Source organism: Syngnathoides biaculeatus, chromosome 9, assembly GCF_019802595.1.
Source record: "Syngnathoides biaculeatus isolate LvHL_M chromosome 9, ASM1980259v1, whole genome shotgun sequence".
NCBI lineage: Eukaryota > Metazoa > Chordata > Actinopteri > Syngnathiformes > Syngnathidae > Syngnathoides > Syngnathoides biaculeatus.
In genome coordinates, this window is record NC_084648.1 from 51,951 (window position 1) to 75,189 (window position 23,239).

The 23,239-nt window shown below is 39.1% G+C and overlaps 2 protein-coding genes across 6 annotated transcripts; both read left to right on the top strand.

Annotated features, from left to right (window-relative positions):
- The first annotated feature begins 1,570 nt into the window (after positions 1 to 1,570).
- nsmce1 (NSE1 homolog, SMC5-SMC6 complex component) lies at positions 1,571 to 13,483 on the top strand. 4 transcript variants are annotated; one of them, XM_061828747.1, is made up of 8 exons: positions 1,571 to 1,698; positions 2,782 to 2,901; positions 4,201 to 4,322; positions 4,748 to 4,825; positions 4,961 to 5,104; positions 5,848 to 5,964; positions 6,108 to 6,234; positions 8,889 to 9,069. In XM_061828747.1, exons 2-8 carry the CDS (start codon positions 2,796 to 2,798, stop codon positions 8,921 to 8,923), a joined length of 729 nt encoding a protein of 242 aa, XP_061684731.1. In that variant the 5' UTR covers positions 1,571 to 1,698; positions 2,782 to 2,795; the 3' UTR covers positions 8,924 to 9,069. The 4 variants fall into 4 exon arrangements, with proteins under 4 accessions (XP_061684731.1, XP_061684730.1, XP_061684729.1 ...); XM_061828745.1 differs by lacking the exons at positions 1,571 to 1,698; positions 8,889 to 9,069 and adding exons at positions 1,784 to 2,587; positions 13,344 to 13,483; XM_061828744.1 differs by lacking the exon at positions 1,571 to 1,698 and adding an exon at positions 1,787 to 2,587.
- On the top strand, positions 13,381 to 23,009 carry caly (calcyon neuron-specific vesicular protein). 2 transcript variants are annotated; one of them, XM_061828748.1, is made up of 5 exons: positions 13,381 to 13,515; positions 17,096 to 17,234; positions 17,468 to 17,578; positions 19,639 to 19,752; positions 21,139 to 23,009. In XM_061828748.1, the coding sequence occupies exons 2-5, from the start codon at positions 17,106 to 17,108 to the stop codon at positions 21,376 to 21,378; spliced, it is 594 nt and encodes a 197-aa protein (XP_061684732.1). In that variant the 5' UTR covers positions 13,381 to 13,515; positions 17,096 to 17,105; the 3' UTR covers positions 21,379 to 23,009. The 2 variants fall into 2 exon arrangements, with proteins under 2 accessions (XP_061684732.1, XP_061684733.1); XM_061828749.1 differs by having other exon boundaries at positions 13,410 to 13,515; positions 17,099 to 17,234.
- Positions 23,010 to 23,239: the final 230 nt, after the last annotated feature.

Consider the following 23,239-nt stretch of genomic DNA (forward strand, 5'->3'; position numbering starts at 1 on the left):
TTTTGAAGCAGCTCAGGTCCTGTTTGGAGGCCCTGTTTTGAAAACGAACGCTCAAAATCATTTGATAATCAACATCTTGTATTGTGAAAACTGCATTCTGGCGATAATTGTGGTGGTGGTGGTGGTAGTGATGACGATGATAATGAAATGAGAGCTACACTATTTAAACTAGTTAGACATGCAGTGTGTATATTATGTGGTGTGGTTGTAGTCTATATTCCATTAACCTCAAAGACATTACTCATGCACTGTGCATACGTTGTAAGTATGGCCAATTAATTTACATGATTGCATGATTACATGTATGTGGCCTATGAGATTAGGAAAATATAAAAATTATTTGTGTTGGACTTTCATGAAACCGTTAAAAGTACATTTCAGAGTGTTATAAGGAAACAGGACAATGATTAAGCAGAATTTGTTATAAAGAGTAAATAGTAGTCCTAGTATATAGTAATAGTAAGTAGAGTAACAGTAGAGAAAATATATATTTTTTCTGGCAAATTTTATTATGATGATTATTATTATCAGTAGTAATAGTAGTAGCAGTAGAATAGCACCTTTCATGATTCATGATTCAAATTCGCCAGAAAGAAAAAAAAATATATGTATTTTTTTTTCTGGCGAATTTTATTATTAGTATTAGTAGTAGTAATAGTAGTAGCAGCAGTGGTAGTATAGCACCTTGCATGACAGCAAACACAACTCAAAGTGCAGCGGCATTAATGCGTTTAGGGCTGTGATAATCATATTATCCATTGTTTTGGAATAGCGCGGATAATCAATATGATTTTCTTTCAGCCACCGAAGGAGGCCCACTCGAGGTAAAAGCGCTAGGAAAAGAAAACTCGCGATGACAACTGGCATTGGCTCCAGCATTTCCGCGACCCTTGTGAGAATAAGTGGTTAAGAAAATGGATGGCTGGATGAATAGATAGTATTACCTGCCATAATGTGCAGCTCGTGAACGGGCGGATCTCTTGCTCGCAGGGTAAAGAAACTGCAGCGTGAAAAAAAGTGTCGCTCTCCCATCAAAGCAGTTAAGATCTGCATCCGACAAAATTAATAATTAAAAAAGCGCCCCGGTATTGACAGAATATTCGTTGTCATGTCGGGTTCTGTTGTGTCTTAGCCATGAGGAAGTAGAGTTCAGTACAGTGCTTTCAGTTGGGTATGAGACTAGAGCCGAAATTTCACCTGCAAATAGGATTCTTATTTAATCCATGTAAAAAATAATTTCAACGAAGAGTTTTTAGGAATGTCATTTACTTGAATCCAAAATAGAATAAAGAGGAAAGGGGAATCGTTGACCTTATTTGGTGTTTTTAATTTAAAATTCTCTGCCACTACCGACACAAAGTTAAAATATGAATTCAAAAATAACAGAAAAATCGAAATCGCCTCCTCCGTTCGGGATGAAAGAAGATGTGTTGCTTGACGATCAACACTTCAGCATTTTTGCGCGATTCCAATCCAGGAGCTGTGTCGGTCACCAGACTTATTATTAAAAATGTAAGCACGCCAACACGAGGTTTCGCTTCGTGAGCTCGACGCATGCGACGAGGCACTGGTGTGGCCTGGCCCATCGCTCGTGCAAAGATCTGTCTGCACCATCGCGTTACATCAAAATAAGTTATTATTAATAGCTCTACATATTTTTCGGGACAGTAATGAGCTTGGTGTTATCATTCTAATTCCGTAAGTGCCACGTGGTTTATTTTGTGTATTTGGTAAAATCACAAGCTATTACTTTCCACCCTGTTGCTGAAGTAAGGATTTTTCAGTCCCCCCCCAAAAAACACGAAATAAGTTGCTCATGTTGGGCCACAATAAATTTGGAGTAGTCCATTACACTAACGTGTAGCCTCAAATATAGAACAAAAAGGAAAGTGTGAAATTATGGTTAACCTATTTTACGTGTATTTACATTGATAACGTGAAAGGAACCCATAATTATAAGTGTGGCCAGGAAAAAGAGCTTGACACCCATGATTCAACTCTACCCACCCTTTGTACTGTAACAAGTTTAACGCGGATCGTGGAATCGTAGCAAACGTATTTCGTCTCAGTGCAGTTGCTAGCTAGCTATCAAAGATGGCCGAACAATTGCTGTCCATGGCAGTTAGTAGATTTGACACCCCCCTTTTAAGCAATTTGAGCACGTCGACTCTAAACCTGGAGGGTTATACTCGTCTGCGCGTTCCGTGGGGACATTGTGACCCATATGGTTACGTAGAAAACAAAACAAGACCATAAGCTGTACACTGATCACGACAGAACGGGGAGTAACCTCTCATGGCTAAAAATATTTTGTGACACTGCTTTTTGTTTTGTATTAAGTAGAAAATACTTGGAAAGTAACATAAAAGTAAACATCGTAAAAATGTTTGATAAATCAATTACGTTTTGGCCTAATTTCAATTCTATGTAAAGCCTTTGATTGGAATGTCGACCTCTCCAACATGGCCGTCAGGTACGCACGTTGTTTTCCCTTGTTGCTACAAGATGAATCTTAGCTCTGTGGCTGGCGCGCCAGAAATGCTATTAGGAAGAACACGAGTAGGATTCCAACGCAGCCTTGACACAGGTAATGTTTTACTCTATTTTAAAAACAACGTCCTGTAGCAACACCATGGAAATCCGTGCGTAAGATCTCAAATAAGTGTCACACTTGCCCACCTTAACGAAAAGGCTAGCGGTTTGACCCAAACTACTCCGGACGTTATGCACGTTACATTTTTTCAACGTGACTTAAGTAACTCTCTTTCTTCGAATTTAAAGAGCCGCGACATCAAATGGACGACAGCCACAGAAGGTTCTTGCAGGCGATGATGCGCAGGGGCATTGTTGACGAACCAACTGCAAAGCAACTCCATCAGCATTGTTGTAGTATCCAAAATAGTGAGTCACTATACAAAATAACATTGCTTACACATTGGTTGCACCGGTGGCCTTGGCATACATTACTCTTTTTTTTTTTTTTTTTTTAAGAAAAAAGTGGCACATCAGCACAGTTATTTTTATCGTCATTTTACTTTTCCAATTTACTCTCCATCCATCCATTCTCTGAGCCACTTATCCTCACGAGCCAATCCCAGCTGTCATCGATCTGGAGGCGGGGTACACCCAGAACTGGTTGCCAGCCAATCGCAGGGTACATAAAGAGACAACAGTTAGCACTCGCAATCACGATTACCGCAATTTAGTCTCCAATTTTTTTTTTTTTTTGGGATGTGGGAAGAAACTGGAGTCCCTGGAGAAAACCCACGCAGGCACAGGGTGAACATGCAGGTGGGGCCAGGATTTGAACCTCGGTTCTCAGAACTGTGAGGCCAGCGTGCTGTCCATTTGCTCCACCTTGCTGCCTCCAGTTTGCTCAAATATATTTAATAGGGAAGTCCCTATCTGATCATATAATCAAACATCGGGGTCATTCACATGATTCTAAAGATGATTGCTTGAAAAAGATTATTTTCTGGCATTTTAATGCCCAGTTACAAAACAATAATCCAAAGGTAAACAACAAATTGACAGGCTATATAGAATTAGCATCAAATCACGGGTGGGACCGCTTATTGTCACGAGGGTTGCAGGATTGCCATATCTTATTCCAGCTATCTATCAAATACTTTTTGTACACTAACTCCATATTCACACATACAAATGGGTATTCTTACAATACTCACAGATGTCTAGTTTTCATATGTGAAAAACAACTTAAATTATTCATAATCATTATTATTTTTTTTTTTAATTACCAATGTGTCACTTCATGCTTGTTTCTCTCCCCACTGCCCCTTAGAGGGTAAGTTGTGCACAGCATGGACTCCAAATACAGTCATTTCCCTCCTGACTGGTATGAGATCAGATTGATTTTTTTGTGTTTTAGGAGTAGGATTATTTAATTAGGATTATGATACTAAAATCATTTCTATTTGTGAAATATATATATTTTATTGCCCTGCGATTCACTGACAACCAGTTCAGGATGTACCCTGAAAGACTCAGGTGCAAGAAAATGTGATCAGGAAATCCAGAGCATTGATAAATTTTCTTTAAGACACTTGTACTTTCCAAAAATATCAGTAAGGCCCTGTGAAAATAGGAACAATAGGAATGTTATTTAACCTCCAATTATAGATAGGTTAGGATTATATAACAACTAATGTGGAGATTAATAGTTGTTGTTTTTTCCCCCAGCCATTTATGCCTCGGACCAATTTGATGAATATATTGATACCATCAACTCTAATCTGGAGCCCATATTCATGCAGATTCGAAAAGGAATGTGTGAAGACAGCGGACTGCAACACTATGCTTTGGTGAGTGATGTTAATCACAGCATCATCGATACGTGGTCTCTTCAAGGGCACCAGGTGCAATGGAAAAACTCGAGTTATGATTTGTGTGTGTGTGTACTTATCCCAAAAATTTGGTAGAAATCAATGCGGGCGCAAATTTCCCATTTCGAGATAGCAGCCACTCTGCTCTTGTGCTGTCTGTTTAATCTGTTTGTTGCAGATCTCTATTTGCAACACTGTAGTGCGAATAGGTTTGTTGCAGAGGACACTCTCGGCCCGCTAACTTATCGCTAGTTGTCATTGCGCCACCTCTGCCACAACATGCACATGTGCATCCACGTGCGTGCACCTCACATGATCTCTTCTGCAACGTCTGAATGAAAATGTTGCAGAAGGTATGATGATCTTGGAGCATTTTTATTAACTTTGATATGACTGCTGTCCAGGTAAACATGATTGAAACGGATGTCACCAGAATGACGTCTGACTACGCCGATCATGAACTGGAGATTTTCCGGAAAATAGTGCGTTCAGTTATGTACACTACCTTTTTTTGAGACTTTGTTATAAGATGTTTTACAAATGCTAAACAAAGTAACATTAAGGTTGGTGGGCCCACTGTGAGCATTTTGTGATGATTGTGCACCCTTCATGTTTAGATGGACCTGGTCGTGGATTCCGACACTGGCAGGGCCTACTCCACTGAAATTCTCAATTCTACTGTCACCCTGCCCCAAAAAACAAAGAAGACAGAGATAGAACAGCTGCTAAATCGATTTGTGCATGACAATTGGCTCACTGAGGTAAGAGAAACAACTTTGGAGCTATTGTTCCTTGCAGTTTTTTTCTTTTTTTTAAATTAACAGAATAAGATACATTTACAGTTATCCTTGAACAGGCTTACATGGAAGACATTTGGTTGCAGCTCATGCTTTGGGTCTCAGATTTGGCAGGTGGACCAAATGATGTGGCAGTAATTTCGTTTTCTTTTTTGTAGATTATTCTCATGTAGGTCACACAAAACATTTGAGTACATCTAAACATTCGTTTATTTTTGTTAGTTCTTATCCTCATTCGGGTCATGAGTGTGCTGGAACCTATCCCAGCTGATTTTGGGTGATACGAGGGGTACACTGTGGTCATTAGGTAATCATAGGACGCCTGCTGACAAAGAAACATTCCCACCGCCATTTACTTACAATTTGGAGCAGAGTCAGGTAATTAATATACCAAAGGAGCAATGTGACTAGGTTTGGCCTTCGAGATTTGATTGGAACCCGGATTAACCTTCCAATCAACCCATAATCATTCACATTTAAAACAAATTTGCTCCCTACTTTTAATGCCTGGTCTCGGACCACCAATGAAGAAGAATCAACACCAAGTGTGTGTGCATAATGATGTGTGGCGGTGATGGAAACTGTGGCTCAACAGGCACATTTTTGGGCAAAGGGTGTTTTCAGCCATGTTTGTAATGCATTTGTTTTAATCGCAAATCATGTCAAATGAAAAGAAATATTTTTTTGCATTTCTTCATTATCTGCAGAAAGAGGGAGTGTACTACTTATCCACCAGATGTATCATTGAGATGGAGCAATACATTCGCAATATGTATCAGGACCAGATCAAAGTGTGCCGCATCTGTCGCAACATTGCATTCCAGGTACACGGTTCCCAAAAAACACATCAAGGTACCCTTAGGAAACAATGGAAACATTCAATGACAAGTGCATCTTCTACGTCTTTAAAATTGATTTGAAGGTTTTTGTGTTCAACCAACAAGTGAGCAAATCCTTTATTTTTCAGACCCAAGTGTGTGAGAATCCAACATGTGGCGTAAAAATGCACAAACCATGCATGGCCAGATTCTTCCGAGGAACGACAGAGCCTCGGTGCCCCGCTTGTAAAGATGTTTGGACACATGAGATCCCCGGTATGTGTTCTTTTTTGTAGAGATTACACAAAACATTCATTTCGCAATTTTTTTCCCACTAAAATGGATGGAAAATGCGTTAATCCGTTTCAACCTTCCAAAAACCATCAATAAAATAATGTTTTCTGATACCTTGTTCTATAAAACAACAAAACAAAACCAAGAGAGGGCTTTTGATGCTAAAATGATAGTTCAATTACCGATGTACAGTACTATTAAATGTGGTGTGAGGGTTAGGGAATCCTAACCCTAACCCATCAATGGATTCCAGCAGAGGTTTGTGTGGCCGAACACGCTTCCGCGTTCACGAGCCGTCAACCCGTCACTATGTGGGATTTATTCCTGATAAGAACAGATCCAGCGTTTGCTCATCATTGTAATCGTGTGGAAAGTTGAACTCCACAATCTGGGCGAGACCCTCTTCCACATCTACCTGATGAACAAATATTGGCACTTATATCTGTCAGCAGCAGTATCATTGTTTACTTCAGTTAATGAATATACCGTAAATTCTCAAAAATAACACGAAAATGTTTCCAAAAATATTTTCAAAAAGTTAATAGAGCGCATTATATTTAGGTATGGGTGAAAAATAAAAAATAAATTCACATTGTATAGTTGTATAAAAAAATTGTATACATATAAATTTCGATATGATATTCGATGTCCTATGTTACACATTTATTACGGTAATGAGCACCCCCCAACCTGAAATCTACGACCTCCTCGGGAAGCTTTCATTTTATGATTGTTAGCGTAGCATGTTTGTTGCTACTGCACCAAACACCAGAAACGACTGCCCGTGAGTTTGTTTTAACTTAAACCAAGACAAAAAATGTCGACTACAACGGCTAGTTGTGCAGTTGCTTTTAAAATAAATGTCATCACTTGTGCTGATGACGCCACCAACCCGGAAGTAGTGCCGCAGTCCGAAACAACGATGGCTCGCCTCAATGGCTTCAGGTAGGTATCAAAACAGCGTGATCTCAAACTACGTAATACAAGTGTCATGGGCACATGAAAAAAATGGGACAACGCGCACAATTTAAATGGTCGCTTTTTTTTTTTTTAAATGTTCCCATTACCCTTGTTTCTACGTAGTTTGAGCTCACGTTGGTTTGATAGCCACCTGACGTCATAGGAAAACTATGGCGTCAGCTGGGCGAGAGGCTGCGCTGCGGAACCAAAACTCTTAGGATTCAAAAAACGTTTCCCCACAAACGCCATGGATGGCACAGAGGATGACATGCTGTGGTAACAAAATAGAATCAATGTTGATGAATTCAGGAGGCACGATAACTGGACCAATTCACCAAAGGTAGCTATGATGGCTATTTTTGAGATTGGAGATGAGCTAGATGTTGCTTTTGAAGTCTTGGCCAAAGATGTGTAATAGATAGACTGCACTATGCACAAACATTTTATGCACAAATATTTAATGCTAAAAATTTTCGAGTCAAATTGTGTTAAATATTTATTTAAGACAGTAATATCTGTTATCAACAGTGATAATAAAATGTTATGCCATTATTGAGCATTTATTTTAGTTGGTTGAGGGATTCTGTTCTGACAATTAAAGGGACCAGGACAAGCATGTCCTGTGGCCTGTCCCAAAATTATATTACGGTTACATCAGCACGTGCACAATCATTATTATTAATGATTGTTGTAAAGCCTTTTTTTTTTTTTTTAAACAATACAAGTACAAACTTAACAAAATATAAATACAGATAGTAAGTTTATTTCGGTTTCTGTACTGCTTATCCTCACAAGTGTCGCGGGTTTCGTATGTAGCCTGTGTGCATTAACTGATGAAGCAGAGAAGTCAAAGCATCTTCTGAGACAACCAGGGAAGTCCTGTGGCAATCTGAGAATTACGATTTCATGCTTCAATCCCCATTGACATTGTGCCCCTTCTGGTCGAGTACCTTGCCCACCAAGAAGGCAATATAATGCAGACCCACCCAACTTACAGTACTTACTGTTGATGTTCATTGTTCTCTGCAATATCATGTCATCTTTCAAACATTCCATATTATAAAATAAATAATGATTATTGCCGGTGTCGAATTGGCCCAATATCTGTATTGTCCAAAATCCAAAAGCTGCAATATCGGTATCGGTAAAAAAATATAATCGCAAAATCCCTCTTCATGATTTTCATCATAGTGTCTGTCCATTGGTTGTTCCACCATTTGTGTTCAAACAGCTACTGCTTAAATTGTTAGAACCAATGTAACAAAATATGCTAGTTTTGTTAGCCCGTCTATGGCATTTTGTGCTGTGTTAGCATTAACCTAGTAGGCGTTTGTCAGTTACATGTTTTGGGTGAATGCAAAATGTGTAATATTCTTTTTGTTTAAACTTCAACTGGGAAATGGAGAAGTTAAAAGCAAGCCGTTGCTTTCTTTTTTGAAGATTGATTCCATGTTTCTTATTTTCTGCTGCTTGTTGTGACGTTTACATCATACATATACAGTGGAGTGGGATAGGGACCCTGCCTGGTAATGCAAATATTTACTTGCAACTTAAAACAAAACAATCTGCCGAGCGATGGCTCCTATCGCAAAACGCTTGTAAATTGGTTCAGCCGTAAGTGGATATACCGCTTTGTTTTCTTTTTTCCTTAAATCTCAATGTTCTGTCAATTCCAGAAATCAAGGAACCTCACTCAGAATCCAGCAATTGAAGACCTCAGGATCATGTGTTTGTGAACAACGTTGTATATTTTTAAATAAATCTCAGCTTTATTGGCCAAGTATGTTACAAGACAAGGAATTTGTCTCTGGTAGATGGATTCGCTGTAGTATGATGACAATGACAAAATGGTATATTAGGACATTAAAAAAAAAAAAAAAAAAAAACGAGTTTTTGAGCAATGAAAGTGCACCACTTGTATGCCAATAATGATTGAATAGCAATTGTGCAAATGCAGTCCTCAAGCAATTTAGAGCTGTTTTTAAAGGTCAGATGACAAAAATGTTAATGGGTCAGTTAAAATTCAAATTTGTACTGTTTTTATGCAATATACTGTGAGTCCTCGGTCTACGACTGAGAGCCGTTCCTACAGGAGCGACTTAACACGAATTTCGACTTAAGTCGGATTCCACCGGAAAGTTGGAATTTACATCCAAATACTTTGTATAAAAACAAATACATTGAAATAAACAAGATGATGTACTTCGCATGACTGCTGAGAGGTGGATGGAGAAGAAGGGGAGGCTGTGCTTTGCTATTGCAAAGGAACCTGTTCCTCAGTCCTCTCCATCTCAACATCTATCAAAGAACCTTGTTTTGTGATCATTGTATCAGACATAGAAACAGAACCCTCCACAACCACTAAAATACGGGCCTTGTCTTTAGTAATTGTCACCACGGTCAACCGACTGAAGCCTTGGTGGAGCTGGTGTCTCTCCTTTCTCCAATCTTTTTATGATCTTGAGCTTTGTTTCCATGGTAATGGATTTTTTTACGGCTGCAGAAGGATTGCTAAAAGACACAGCTTTCTTCTTTGGGGTCATAATGTCTAAAAAGGAGGGTGAAAATGCAAAGATATTCCCATCGCACAAACATGGACAAGCATTAGCCAGACAAAATGGTCGACGAGGGACAGGCGTCGTAAATCCGAAACATCTTAGGTGGAGACCGTCTTAACCTGAGGACTCCCTGTACGCATGTAAGTTTCAGCGAGTTTTCAACCATAGATTGGCTAAAAATTCTGAGCCCTCCCCAACAAACCCAAAGCTCATGGTGTGGTTGTGCTACCAGAAGTGATTGACAAACAAACGTGCTCCCCTCTATACGCAAAGGTGAGCAACATGCTTGAATATGAGCAGGATTTTGACACATGGGAGCATCGAACTGATCTTGGCTTCATCAAACCATCCCTTTGAGGTAATGAGCAAATTGGAACTGACAGCGATCAGCAACCAAGTACCAGTTGTACAACGTTAAAAAAAAAGTGGACAATCTAAACTGGCATGTTTGCACTGCGTTTTAAACACTTCCTTATATGAACATAAAAACGTTAACAACAATCAAATACACTTTTTACAATGGGATATAAAAGTAAAATAATGCATTTCTTTAATTTCAGTTTATCACTTTTATTGTATTGCCGTATCACTGTGCATTGTGGAGTTAAAAATCGTGTCCCAATTAGTTTTTCTTTCGCGAAAGAAATGTTTGTCAAGGGCTAAGTGCTTTTTAACAGCGGGACTTTCTTTGTTTGAATCACCGGCCGTCGAATGAGAACTTTCTGAGAGCCATTGAAGACCCAAAAATAACTTCATGGTTTGATGTAGTAACTAGTGTAATTACTTTCCTGGGAAAAGTAACACGTTACCGTTCTTGTTTCTAAAAAAGGAGACGTATTTTTTTTCTTAAACGAGTTACTGGCATCACTGGTAGCAACACGGATCTGTTCAATCATTTTTCTGAGGCCGACTGTCCCATGACTGAATAGTGCTGCAGTGTGTTTGTTTGCCCACGTGATGCCGCGCTTGGTTAATTTTTTTTTGACGTCTTACTAAAACACAAAATAGCCTCTTCCACGTTAGTCTTAATGCTATTTTTTTTAAATAACGTTCTCTTTATGACCACATCCGTTTAAATTTTCTGTAATCACTTCTTTGTTTGAATGCTGCGATTTACGCTGAATACGTCCCACCCACATTTATACTGCTAACGTTGTAAAATTTGACTACACTTCCAGCACATATCAATCAACAAATTGTATAATGTGGCACAAAAGTACATTTTTAATGTCAGTTCAACAACAAAGGAAACACTGAAGTCAAAAGGGAATATTTATAGCTTTGAGTTTAATCATGTTATCAAAATTTCATGTTCTGGAATTATATTAATGGTATGCAAGAATAGATCTACCTGGTACGTATGTCTGCCCCCCCCCCAATAATATATATCTCACAGTAACAATATTTCAATCATAAACCTCTCATAGTATATCATGTAATTAACATTACCCATCATTAATATTGGTAGTTTTTTCCTTATCTATATACTGATATAACCGTAATAATTACAATGATTTTTTATTTGTAACTTTTTTTTATATAATCTATTTGTGTTATGCAATCACTAATGTTTTAAAAAAAGTGATTTAATGCTTCCAGAATATTCTTTCTGTAGTAATGAAGTAGCCAAACTGATTTAAAATAAAACTGTACTGAAAAGTGTCTATAATGAGTTCATTAAGTATTCAATTTGACTAACTGTTATTTAATTTCATTAATTTGTAAAGCCTCCAGTATAACACAAGAGCAGTCAGGTAATTGTAGATTAAACAGGAAGATAGTTGTGTAAAGTTGTATGAATAAATCTGAGTTTTATGAAACATACAAAGACTTAAACATTTGTCAAAATGATTTTACAAAATTCCTTCGAATCTGCAAGCAATTAGCAAGCACTCACAAAAATGATACAATACATTTGTGTCCGTTCTCCAGACTAATTGCCATTTATTTATTTATTTCCCCCTTTCACCTGGGAATGTCGGTCTCCCACACTGTGACGATGACACCTCTGCGCACCAAATAGATGAACCACTTTGGTGTGATGAAAAATACATGTAGCCTCAACTGATGGTTTGGGAAAGGAGGTTAGGGTTGTGCATGGGGGCTTCCGATTTTTGGACGCCTGCTTTCATCAAGGCCTAATGAGCCCTGCACAGCCAAAGAGGGAAACAGCACGGGTCCTTTTCCCAATGAAAAGGTTGAGCTCAATCTACAGCTAAGCCCGTTCAAAACTCTCTTTAACAAACTTCTCCCACATACTTATAGCCTTTTTCTCTGTTGTGTAGACAAACATCTTCATGCGCTTCAGTCCCTCCCCCCAATGAGGCGATCCAGATCACCGTGCAGCATGAAACATTTTCAGTGCGCTGTCTCTGGTGGTATGTCGCTATCAAAATATTTGAAGATTCGCAGGTCACTGAGGTCACATGATATCTGCTCCCAGGTTAAATGCAAGCGTGATATGGGTGCTCCCGGATTAGTAGCCTTTGACCCTGTCCGACTTTAAAAGACCTTTCCTTCATATGACCAAGCCACTAACTTACTAATACGCATGATGTCCAGAACCTCAGGGAAAATGACTGAAGAAAAAGAAAAACGGAAACTGCTGAGAGACATTGTCACGGAAATGAAAAGATAAAGAAGTCCAAACGCATTATTTTTTTTGTTTATAATGACAATCTCCAACCAGGGTGCTGTGGCACACAAACCACCAATGAGAGCTCATAGAGGTTGCGTTTGGAGATGCCTCATTTCATCTGATTTGTCTGAAAATGTGTTATTACAAACATATCTTTGTTCAGCTATTGATAGCAGTGACATATTGTGACAAAGACAACAGATAAATGTTTTGCCATTAGATGGCTGAAAGTATACTCAACTTGTATATCTACCTGTTGAATAGGTCATGACGTCGTATGAGTGGATCAGCCTCGTGTTCAATTAGACAGGCCCAGATTTACAATTTCTGAGTAAACTGAACCCATTATTTCACATTTTTCCTTGGTGATGTGCTGTGGGGTGTTTGTAATGTAAAATGCGTGCAATTGCTTAATACTGGCTGGGAAACCCTGGCCTGTAAATATGCGCCTGAGGGTACTTATAGTGTATTCTTGACACATTTACAGTATGTGCAAGGATATAAGATCTTTTTTTTTTCTTTCTTACCATAGGCCATATTCTGAGGAACTTTTACAAAATATTTCAATTCAGAATCCAACTTTTCCGAAAAAGATAACATATTTTAGACTATGCAACATACAGGTCTTCATCCGTTTACAACGGTCCCAATTTATGACATTTCATATTTTGGAGCAGTGCGGAACCTTAATCCGTTGCACACTGTTCGAAGCTGTTGAACCGAACTTCTCATACACAGCATTATAACAATACATCATTATGTTCTGTTATTGCTGGACATGTGCTTTTTTTATGAGATTATTAAATACTGACTGTTATTATGACTTGCAATTATGGAAATGTCATCTTTTATATTTATATTAACATCTGAGGCTTTTTAATGCTGCTGACATGGTTTTATCAACGACTATTGATCTGTCTCTGACTTTCCATTAGATGATTCTCAAGGCTGAGTTCACACTCATCTTCCGGAAGCTGCCGCAAGCTGGGTGACATGCGCAGTTCGGTCTCAAAGCATCACCACGGCAACCATCTTTCACAGCAAGTCCCCGGCAGCATCGGAGGCGTGCGATCACCTCCACTCGGCCACAGAGCAGAGACATCCGCAGTAAGTCAATTCGCTCTTTTTCCTGACTGCAGCAGTTTGCGGTTGCGGATGCTGAAATAACACAGTGCTGCTGTTACAATCTCAACGTAAAGAAATCTATTTTTTCATTTGATCGTCATTGATTAGTGCAAGTCAGACATCATCATCTACCTTGTCGGTGACGCTCACTGGACCTTTATTGGTAGTGAGTGTCTTCTTTCCAACATTAGCTCGGAATCTCACCACATCCATCACATCTTACGGAACGTTTTATTGAACATTTAAGATGTTTTTTGTTTCCATTTCTACATGTCACGTGAATCTGTTGTTGCATTGATGCTCTTTGTCTGATGACGCCTCCTTTGTTAATGTAGCTTCAATGCAGCAACTTCACATTGGCTCGGCCACTCGGCCTGAACTTGAGACGCGCACACAATGTTTTTCACACTAGGGATGTGCTTCTGAAAACATTTCCTTGATGGATTATGGGGCAAATGTAGCAAACAATCCGTCGGTTAAATGTTTTTGAACTCTCGTTTCTGCGCCAATGATGTATTGAGCTTGATAGTGATGTCCAAAGGAATTTCCATAAGATGGATGTACAGTGTTTCTCTGCTTTATCGCAGTCATCGCTGGTGCCACTGTTATATTGCAGATGATTTATATATTTAGGAAACATATCCACCTGCTCTGAGGAACGCAGTCTAGAGTCATTTTTTGAAATAGATTTTACAACATGTATTAATACTGTATGTTAAAAAGTAAAAAAAAAACAATAACATATCCCCCTGTACTGAAAGAGGGTTCACTTTGTTTCAACATGGGTGACGCCATGTCATCTAAAAAATGAAAAAGTGAATCAATGGTGCCTCTTTGGTTGCAGTCTAGTCGTGTACAACTTGTTGCCTCAATCGCTTCAAGAAATGATTAATCAACCATCAATTCAACACTGACAATAGAATTCTTACTAAATTTATCGATGACTCGATTAAATTGTGATGATGAATTCAAACTAGCATTGATGTCTATATAACGTTGTAACAGTCCTATAAATAAGTCATACATACAGAGATGTGCACTATCTTTTAATGAAATAGAATATTATTTGCAGCGCTTCCATTTGTCTGATTTGCTTTCAGATCTGTGTACGTTTAGTATTTGTTGGAGGCTGCTTCCAGTTTATTTGGTAACCACAGATTCTAATCAGGATGATTCATCACCCTCGCACGTTCTTCCACCACCTAACTCATTGAGAACATTTGCTACTCATGAGTAATGGCCTTTCTTGGAGAGCTGCTGCTTACTGTCTGGGATTGGATTTTGTGTCCAAATTTGGATTTGCTGGCCAAATGTATAGAGACACAATACACAGACTTATTTGCTGGTCCCTTTCTGACAGAACTCACCATAGCAGGACATTGACATGTCTAAAGTACCTGTTCACGCCACCATTACGGCTCATTTTACAAACAAAGTTGCATGGGCAGTGTGAGTCTTGATTGTGTTTCACACGCTAGTCACGGTTTGCAGTGTTATGGCTCTGTTACAATTCCAGGCCAATGTCAATCCCACCGCACTTACATGACAACTGCATATGTGTACTGTATTCATTTGTATGTTGCCACAAGAGCATCTGAGACATTTGTCATAATGTGTTTAAGAAACCGGGCTCATTTGAATCAATCTGGTTGTGCATCATCAGTGAGTCAGCACAGTAAGGGGCCTTCTTCATTATTACACTATGTGAATGACTCATTACTGCTTCCTGCCACATTTGGATGGAGTAAGAAAAAAAGAAATGGGATCGATGAGAACCACAGTAAAGAATCATCAGAGCTTTGAATGAAACTAGATGAATTATAACATTTTTTAAAATCAAAACCAATGACCTCATGACTGGAATAAGACAGCTTTTCACACATCATAATTCATATACAGTGCTACGCTATGTCTCCACAGTATTTATACTGTTTTGTACACTGGTATGTGTGATTACTGGAGCACATTTATACTGGAAATAGAATTTGGTTTTCTTGCTGTGGTGTCATTGATTCAGCCAAAAATCTCCACTCAAAACACCTTCTTTAGTTCTTGGTAGAGCTTGAAATTGTCTAAATGATTACCTTTAATTATTTCACTGTTAACGAATACACTTTGTTTGGTAATTGTGCAAAAACAATTACAGCTAATGTGTAAAATTTGATGTATTATGGGCAAGCAAACCAATTTCGCTTTTAATCGCTGAGGTAGTCTCAGTTTGCATAATAAAAAATACAGGAATTGTGTGTGTGTTTCTTTCGGCTTGTCCCTTTCGGGGTCGCCACAGCGTATCATCTCAGATGAATGCATATATATGTTTGGCACAATTTTTACGCCGGATGCCCTTCCTGACGCAACCCTTCTCAGGGAGTGGAGGCCCCAGTGGGATACGAACCAACAACCCCTGGTTTACCAAATCAGTGCTCTAACCACAAAAATACAGGAATAATTTCCAAATTCATTCAATGGCAATTAGTGAGCTTGCTAAGCAGTTAGAAGTCACAATGTTTTTTCTTCAGTTTTCTGCCTATATGCTAAGATGATTATATTCTCCTAGCCTTTCAGTGTTTCTAAAATTGAAGAATCCATAAAATCTCCAGAAAGCATATTGTATGGCTCAATGTACTGTACAGGCTATAACATATTGTCACGTGTTTTACTTTATCTTGTGTGCATACAATTTTACAGCTTATCTCTAAAGGATTGGCATAAAAAAAAAAAGTCATATCCTCTAAATCCTTACGCTCCTGTTTTAGCGTACACAAACCAATTACAGAATAATGACAGTCAGTACCTCCAGATTGCACATAAGCTTGTCAGATTCAATTGTACAGGTGGCTAAAGTGTGGCCCAGGGTTTTCCACTGAAACTAGTTTAATTAATTTATTTATTTACTTAATTACTTATTTAATTCATTATTTTAAGTAATTGTTTCATTTTTACTCCCCTCAAAAAGTAAAATTATAAGTATAATGAAACAATTATCTACACATTTATATAATCTGTTTTTATGACACAATTGGTTAATTGGTTTGTTTAAAATAAACAGCTCAATAACTTTATCTTCTTTTCCTTTCGGCTTGTCCCGTTAGGGGTCGCCACAGCGTGTCATCTTTTCTTTGGTCTTCCTCTCGCTCTTTTGCCCGACAGCTCCATTCTCAGCGCCCTTCTACCAATATACTCACTCTCTCGTCTCTGAACATGTCCGAACCATCTAAATCTGCTCTCTCTAACCTTGTCTCCAAAACATCCAACTTTGGCTGTCCCTCTAATAACTTAATAACTTTATCAACAAAATAAAAATTTTTCATGCACATTGTGTGTACCTCATCTGGCCACCCTTGGTCTACCAATACAGGGTATTGCAATAGTTACTGCAAATAAAATCTGATCAGGCTTTGCTCTCTTCACGTTTATTTTGTAATACAGGAATTTCTTGCACCCGTCTCCGGGATTTCTGTATTGTTTGTCATTCTCGTCAAGACCCACTCACCCTCACTCATAGTAAGTCTGAATTGTCTGTGTTCCCCCCGCCCCCGCCCGCCACCTCCCTCCTCCGCAGCAGTGCAGCCATGGTGAAGCTGGGCACCAGCCTGTCTGATAAGATGGAGAAGCAGCTTTCTGCAGATGATGGCTTCGATAACATCCCCCTCATCACACCCCTGGAGGTCGGCGAGCTCCAGCGGTCTTTTACAGACAAGGTAAATCCAGTCTCTTACGGTTGCTTTTTTCTGCTGTTAATGTTGCACAATGACCTTCAACCCATCGCAACACTGCAGTTTGAGTGAGCAGATTACATTTTGTTACAGTCTCCCCTCTATTCTGAGCAGCTCTTTTAAAGACATGGTTGAACCACATTTATTCTTCAATTACAACTAGCCTACCAAGTAGCTAAATACGAGCTATTTTCATTGCACATTTTGTTTCGCCTCAGGTTATTGTGAAGACGTCCACACATTATCAACAGCAGAAGAAGAAGTTGTTTATGCCCACCATTGAGAAGCTAAACATCAACATGTACAAAGATTTCTCCGACAAAGCCAAGGTACGCTAGTTCTGATATCCTCCCAAAAATGCATACAGCAATACATGGAGTACAAAGTATTCATTTTTTGAGGAAAACGCTACTTTGTGTTGTCAAAAAAAACGTAAAGACCCAAACAGTGGTTGCACTGGGAGATACAGTGAAGAAAATAAGTATTTGAACACCCTGCTATATTGCAAGTTCTCCCACTTAGGTATCATGGAGGGATCTGAAATGTTCATCATAAATGCATGTCTACTGTGAGAGAGATAATCTAAAAAGAAAAATCAAGAAATAATGTATGATTTTTTTAACGATTTATTTGTGTGATACAGCTGCAAATGAGTATTTGAACACCTGAGAAAACCAATGTTAATATTTGGTACAGTAGCTCTTGTTTGTAATTACATAGGTCAAACATTTCCTGTCGTTGTTCACCAGGTTTGCACAAGCTGCAGGAGGGATTTTGACCCAATCCTCCACAGAGATCTTTACTAGATCAGACATGCTGTCGCTGAGAAACACAGAGTTTCAGCTCCCTCGAAAGATTAATCTTCTGTGCCATGCATGATTTCAAACCATGACGTCTTAGTGTATTACCGACAGTCACCTTGAAAACGGCGGTCTCAGCTCTTTTCAGATCATTAACCAAGTCCTGTCGTGTAGTCCTGGGCTGATTCCTCACCTTTCTAAGGATCATTGAGACCCCACGAGGTGATAGCTTGCATGAGGCCGCACTCCGATTGAGATTGACCGTCTTGTTTAGCGTCTTCCATTTTCTAATGATTGCTCCGACAGTGGACCTTTTTTCACCAAGATGCTTGGCAATATCTCCATATCCTTTTCCAGCTGTGTTGTACAACTTTGTCTCTGGTGTCTTTGGACAGCTCTTTGGTCTTGGCCACGTTACAAGTTTGAGTCTTACTGATTGCATAGGGTGGACAGGTGTCTTTATGCAGCTAACGACCTCACGCAGGTGAATCTGATTCAGGGTAATACATGGAGTGGAGGTGGACTTTTAAAGGTGGACTAACAGGTCTTTGAGGGTCAGAATTCTATCTTATAGGTGTTTGCAGCTGTATCACACAAATAAATTGTTAAAAAAATCATACAATGTTATTTCTAGATATTTCTTTTGAGATTATCTCCCTCACAGTGGACATAGACCTACGATGAAAATTTTAGACCCCTCCATGATTTCTAAGTGTAAAAACTTGTAATATAGCATGGTGTTCAAATACTTACTTTCTTCACTGTAGGTTGATTTTGTTTTGTTTTTGACTCTTCAGACACATGCCCAATTTAGAGCAGTACATTGAGCATGTAGTTAGCACTTCTACCTCATAGTTCTGAGATTCATGGTTCTATTCTCATCTTTGGATGTTCTCTTCATGCTTACGTGGGGGTTAGGTCCAAGCTCCAGATGTATACTTTCAATAATAGTTGGAAGTCACTCCATCCATTTTCTACACCTCTGATCACCAGTCAGTTGTAGGACAATGAATTAGGTGAGTTGGGAATTAATGAATTCCAAGCTTTACGAAAATAAATTACTTCACTACCTAGATTTTTTTTACGTCGACACAAGTCGCTAATGATGTCATTGATTTTATTTATTGATTTTCATGATGAAAAAGGTCAAAGGAGGGAATGCTTTGCTTTTCAATTATGAAGCTTCGCTAACAATTACTCATGCACATAATTTACACAGAATAGCAAGTACTTCAACAGCTGAACTGTTTTACATAAATCTATTTTACGTAAAATTGACACAGGCTGGGTGAGAGCTCGCCTGCTGTTGTGTGTGGGCAGGTCAAATTTGATTGAAAATTGTGAAAACGGTTCTGTGTGGTGGTGATTTGTGTTTGGAAATAATCATGAAATTTCTATAAATCTACTAATATAACTGATCACACTCATCTGGTACTGCGAGTGACTCTATCTTGTCGAGAAACGACAAAAAAACCGTGATGAAAGACTACTCGACTTCAAACTGTAAACGTCACTGTGAGCAATTTGGGCTATTTTAACTATAAACGCATACATGTGTTGATTTGAGTCTGCCTGTGTGTGTTCTTCAGATCACAGGTCTGATCCTCATCATGTTGGCCTTCCTAACCAGCCTCTTCCTCCTGCTAATGTACAAAGCCATGTGGTACAACCATCTAACCTGCCCAGAGGGTTTCATCCTTCAGGTACACAACACACATCCAAACACAAGGGAGTACCTTATTAAGTCGTGCAGTCCAAAGTGTACTTTATAGCAGTAGAACACAGAATGGGGCTCGTCATCTGGCACTGTGTTTCCCGGCACGCCCTCACCTCCGTCACTTGAGTAGAATTTTGTCAACGCTGGAGCAGAAAAGTCATTATCTCTTAACGACACCTCGGGGGCAACGTGTAGTTAGGCAGCATTGCCACGCATGTTAGGTAAAGAACTTCTCTCTCAGGAGAAAAGGAGAGACGGAGTAGAGGGAGGGACGGTGCTCATTTTTTTTGGTCAGGCAGCAGCCGGGATGCCCGCCTGTGAATCGGAGGGGTCTTTAATTAGGGCTGAGCGTGACTAAACTGCGATTAAAGGCTTAGCAGGGAAGGAGGAATGAAGAACCTTTTGAAGTTTTTGCAGGATGCAGTTGCTTTTAGCATTTTTTTCCCCCCTGCTAATGAATCGCTGGAGTCGTGGAACAATGAGTGTGGGTGTTGTTATTGTTCAATTGATCCTCTTTTATTGAAATGCAAGCATTGCAATACAATTACAGTATGGTAAAGCTCGTGAGTAATTAAAAATTACAAGAAAATCTTTCTGCGCTCTGTTCACTTATTTTGACAAATGAAATTGAATTCCATGCATAATTTCTTTTTAACAAATGAGTGACAGACATTTTTTCAAAACTATGTCTCAGTATCTAATTTTTGCACTTGTGTTTGCAGTCACATTTTAAAAGGCACACACATGCACACACACACACACACACACACACACACACACACACACACACACACACACCTTGAAGTAAGGTTTAAACTTTTCCAAATGTGTTTCAACAGCCTGTGGCCAAGACCCTTTCACATAATTTTGTAAAATCACTTAAAAAGATTTTGTTTCATCCTGCCAAATAATTAACATTCAGAAATACTCAACAGGCCTCTAGCTTCACTTTCAGTGCTTGATGGATGTCAAAATGAGCCAAGTTGTTTGTTAATATAGCCTGAATGCAATCCATGACAGGACGCTGATTGAATGCCAACTTGTTTGGATGTTTTGGGAAAACAATGGAAGTAGTAATGAATTACAACAGGGTCCAGCTGTTTTCGCCAAAAACAGGTATTAAGAGTACAGGAAAGTAACATTGTGAGCTATAATCACGATGATTATCAACATTAGAACGTCAAAAGTCTAATGACCAATGATGAATGTACAATACGAAGGATATATTTCCTCATGGATCTTACTTTTGAACATTCTTACAAACGTCTCACAAATGTAAAAAGAAGTAAGCCACTGTCAAAAGGAGACCCAAAGACAAGCTTGTAGCATGTCAAGGCCCTGGAAGTGACCATGAGTGGTTTTGTGTTACCAGCAAAGGCGCTGCACCCCAGCCGCTCTGGAGCCATTCTCCAGCGAGCAGCAGAATCCCGCAGATATCCCAAGCAGGACGAACTTTGGGCTGTACGCAGTCCTCAGCCGCCTCAACCAGGTCAGTAGGACAGCGCCTAAGATTCCGTCACCGTGGTTGCCCGTCGTCAGAGTTCTGAAGGACACAGACGCTGCTAAACGTGACGGCCAACATGTCAAAGGTGAACTCAGGGGGGCTGATTGAAGACTACTGACCTTTTTTTTCCCCCCACATCGGGCTGTATAGTGTTAGTGGTACATCTAATAATCTAATTATGTGTGTGCCGCGTATTAGAGATGGTGGTCAGAGGCAAGAATGTTATTAAAATGATTGAAAATGTCCCTTGAAGTTTTACAGAGCTGTGAGTAAACAAATTTTAAGTGTATTTTCCCATATGCACTGGACGCCACACTATGTATACATTTTTGTGGTGTATATTCAAATCGTGGAAGGTGACATTTTAAGGCGAAGTGCTTGTTTTCATCATTTACTGTTGCAGGACAATTTTGAAATCATACTATCATTATGAAAGTTGTTTTCTTAAGAAATGTGTGAGTGTAAAAACTGATTATGATGGCCCATACGAGAATAAATGGCATTTTATTAATAGTATATAAGTAAATGTACAATGTTGCATTGTGATTTTGGAAATATGATTTTGAAAATATGAATGTACTGTATCTGATGTGGCTACTTTTGTTTGCACTAGAATTACACATTTACATTTTGTAGATTGTTTCTACCAGCAGTTGGTCATAATTTTTTTGAAATGTGCAACGTATTTTCTATTCCAGCAAATATAGCTTATCTTGTTTTACAACAAATTGTACATTCATTTTCAATGTAAACTGAAGGTTACATTAATTTTTAGATGGTGTTTGACACCAATTGAATGATATATTTTTGGTGTTACGTGTCATAAGGTCTTTTCCCAGCTCCTTTTTATCCAAAACGTGAGCATACGTGGCTCAGAAATGGATTGATGGATGTTTTTGAACGTATGGATGTGTGTGTGTGTGGTGTGTGTGTGTGTGTGTGTGTGTGGGATCGTGTGTGCACGCGTGTGCGTGCCCGTGCCCGTGTGTGTGTCTAGGAATGTGAGATCACATCACAGCTTGTCCTTACATCACATCCATCTGCCCAAACGACACCGCATGGACACAAATAAAACTGTTGATTTCTTTGATTCACAAGTTTGTCTTTTCTTTTTCAGTGTGCCTCTGAAAACATGCCAAGCTCACGGGCCACTTCCGGCCCGGGCAGCGGTTTTGTCCGGCCCGTAGCCAGCATGATATTGGCCTGCACAACAGCACCGGCCAAACGCGCATGTAATTTTCATGAGCAGTGGGGGCAGATCAGACACCAGTTTCAGTGTAGCTACGTGGCCACTTATAGATCCGCTCATGCATTTTAAGTACTGTACTAGTAACCGTTACTGGTAATTTTGGAAGCTGTGTTTGTTGTTGATTGAATGAAGACACATTGATGATGAACTTTGCTGGGGTTTCATCACCATTATCTATGTCATTTTAGTGTTTATCTGAAGTTTTGACAGTGATGAAAATGTTCCTCATGGCTGTTACAGCACAAGTCTGACTCAAAAGGTGTTTTCGGTATTGAAAATCACACTTTTAGATTCAGAGACAATACAAAACTGTATGGACGTGATTCATTGTTAATCTTCTTGTTTTCTGTGATGTTTAAAGTAAATCTGACATTGCCCTTGTGCTCAGTGTGACCTGAAAAATGAGATGGCTCAAGTGCACGCCACCATTGTTTGTATAAAACTAGCAAGCCTGGTTACCTCGACACAACTGTCGTAGTTACAAGCTCCAAATCACAGGGTATTACTGGAATCTAACTGCTGTGCAAGTGATGTTCTCCTAAATGCTTATAGTCTTTTAAATCACTTTTGAACAAAGGGGAACCACGTTGATTAAGACTGGACTTAAAAAAAATTCTGAAACAAAATAGTGCAGAGATCCTCTTGGAAGTGTTTTATGTTGAAGACTTCACTGTCCTTCTGGAGCGCATTTTAGACTCCAATGTCAGCTAATGAAATGAA

Coding starts and splice junctions, on each gene's coding strand:
- caly (XM_061828748.1), top strand. CDS start 17,106: ATGGTGAAGCTGGGCACCAGCCTGTCTGATAAGATGGAGAAGCAGCTT. Junction 17,235..17,467: donor AGCGGTCTTTTACAGACAAG/GTAAATCCAGTC, acceptor GTTTCGCCTCAG/GTTATTGTGAAGACGTCCAC. Junction 17,579..19,638: donor ATTTCTCCGACAAAGCCAAG/GTACGCTAGTTC, acceptor TGTGTTCTTCAG/ATCACAGGTCTGATCCTCAT.
- nsmce1 (XM_061828744.1), top strand. CDS start 2,446: ATGTCGACCTCTCCAACATGGCCGTCAGGTACGCACGTTGTTTTCCCT. Junction 4,323..4,747: donor GACTGCAACACTATGCTTTG/GTGAGTGATGTT, acceptor ACTGCTGTCCAG/GTAAACATGATTGAAACGGA. Junction 4,826..4,960: donor TGGAGATTTTCCGGAAAATA/GTGCGTTCAGTT, acceptor CTTCATGTTTAG/ATGGACCTGGTCGTGGATTC.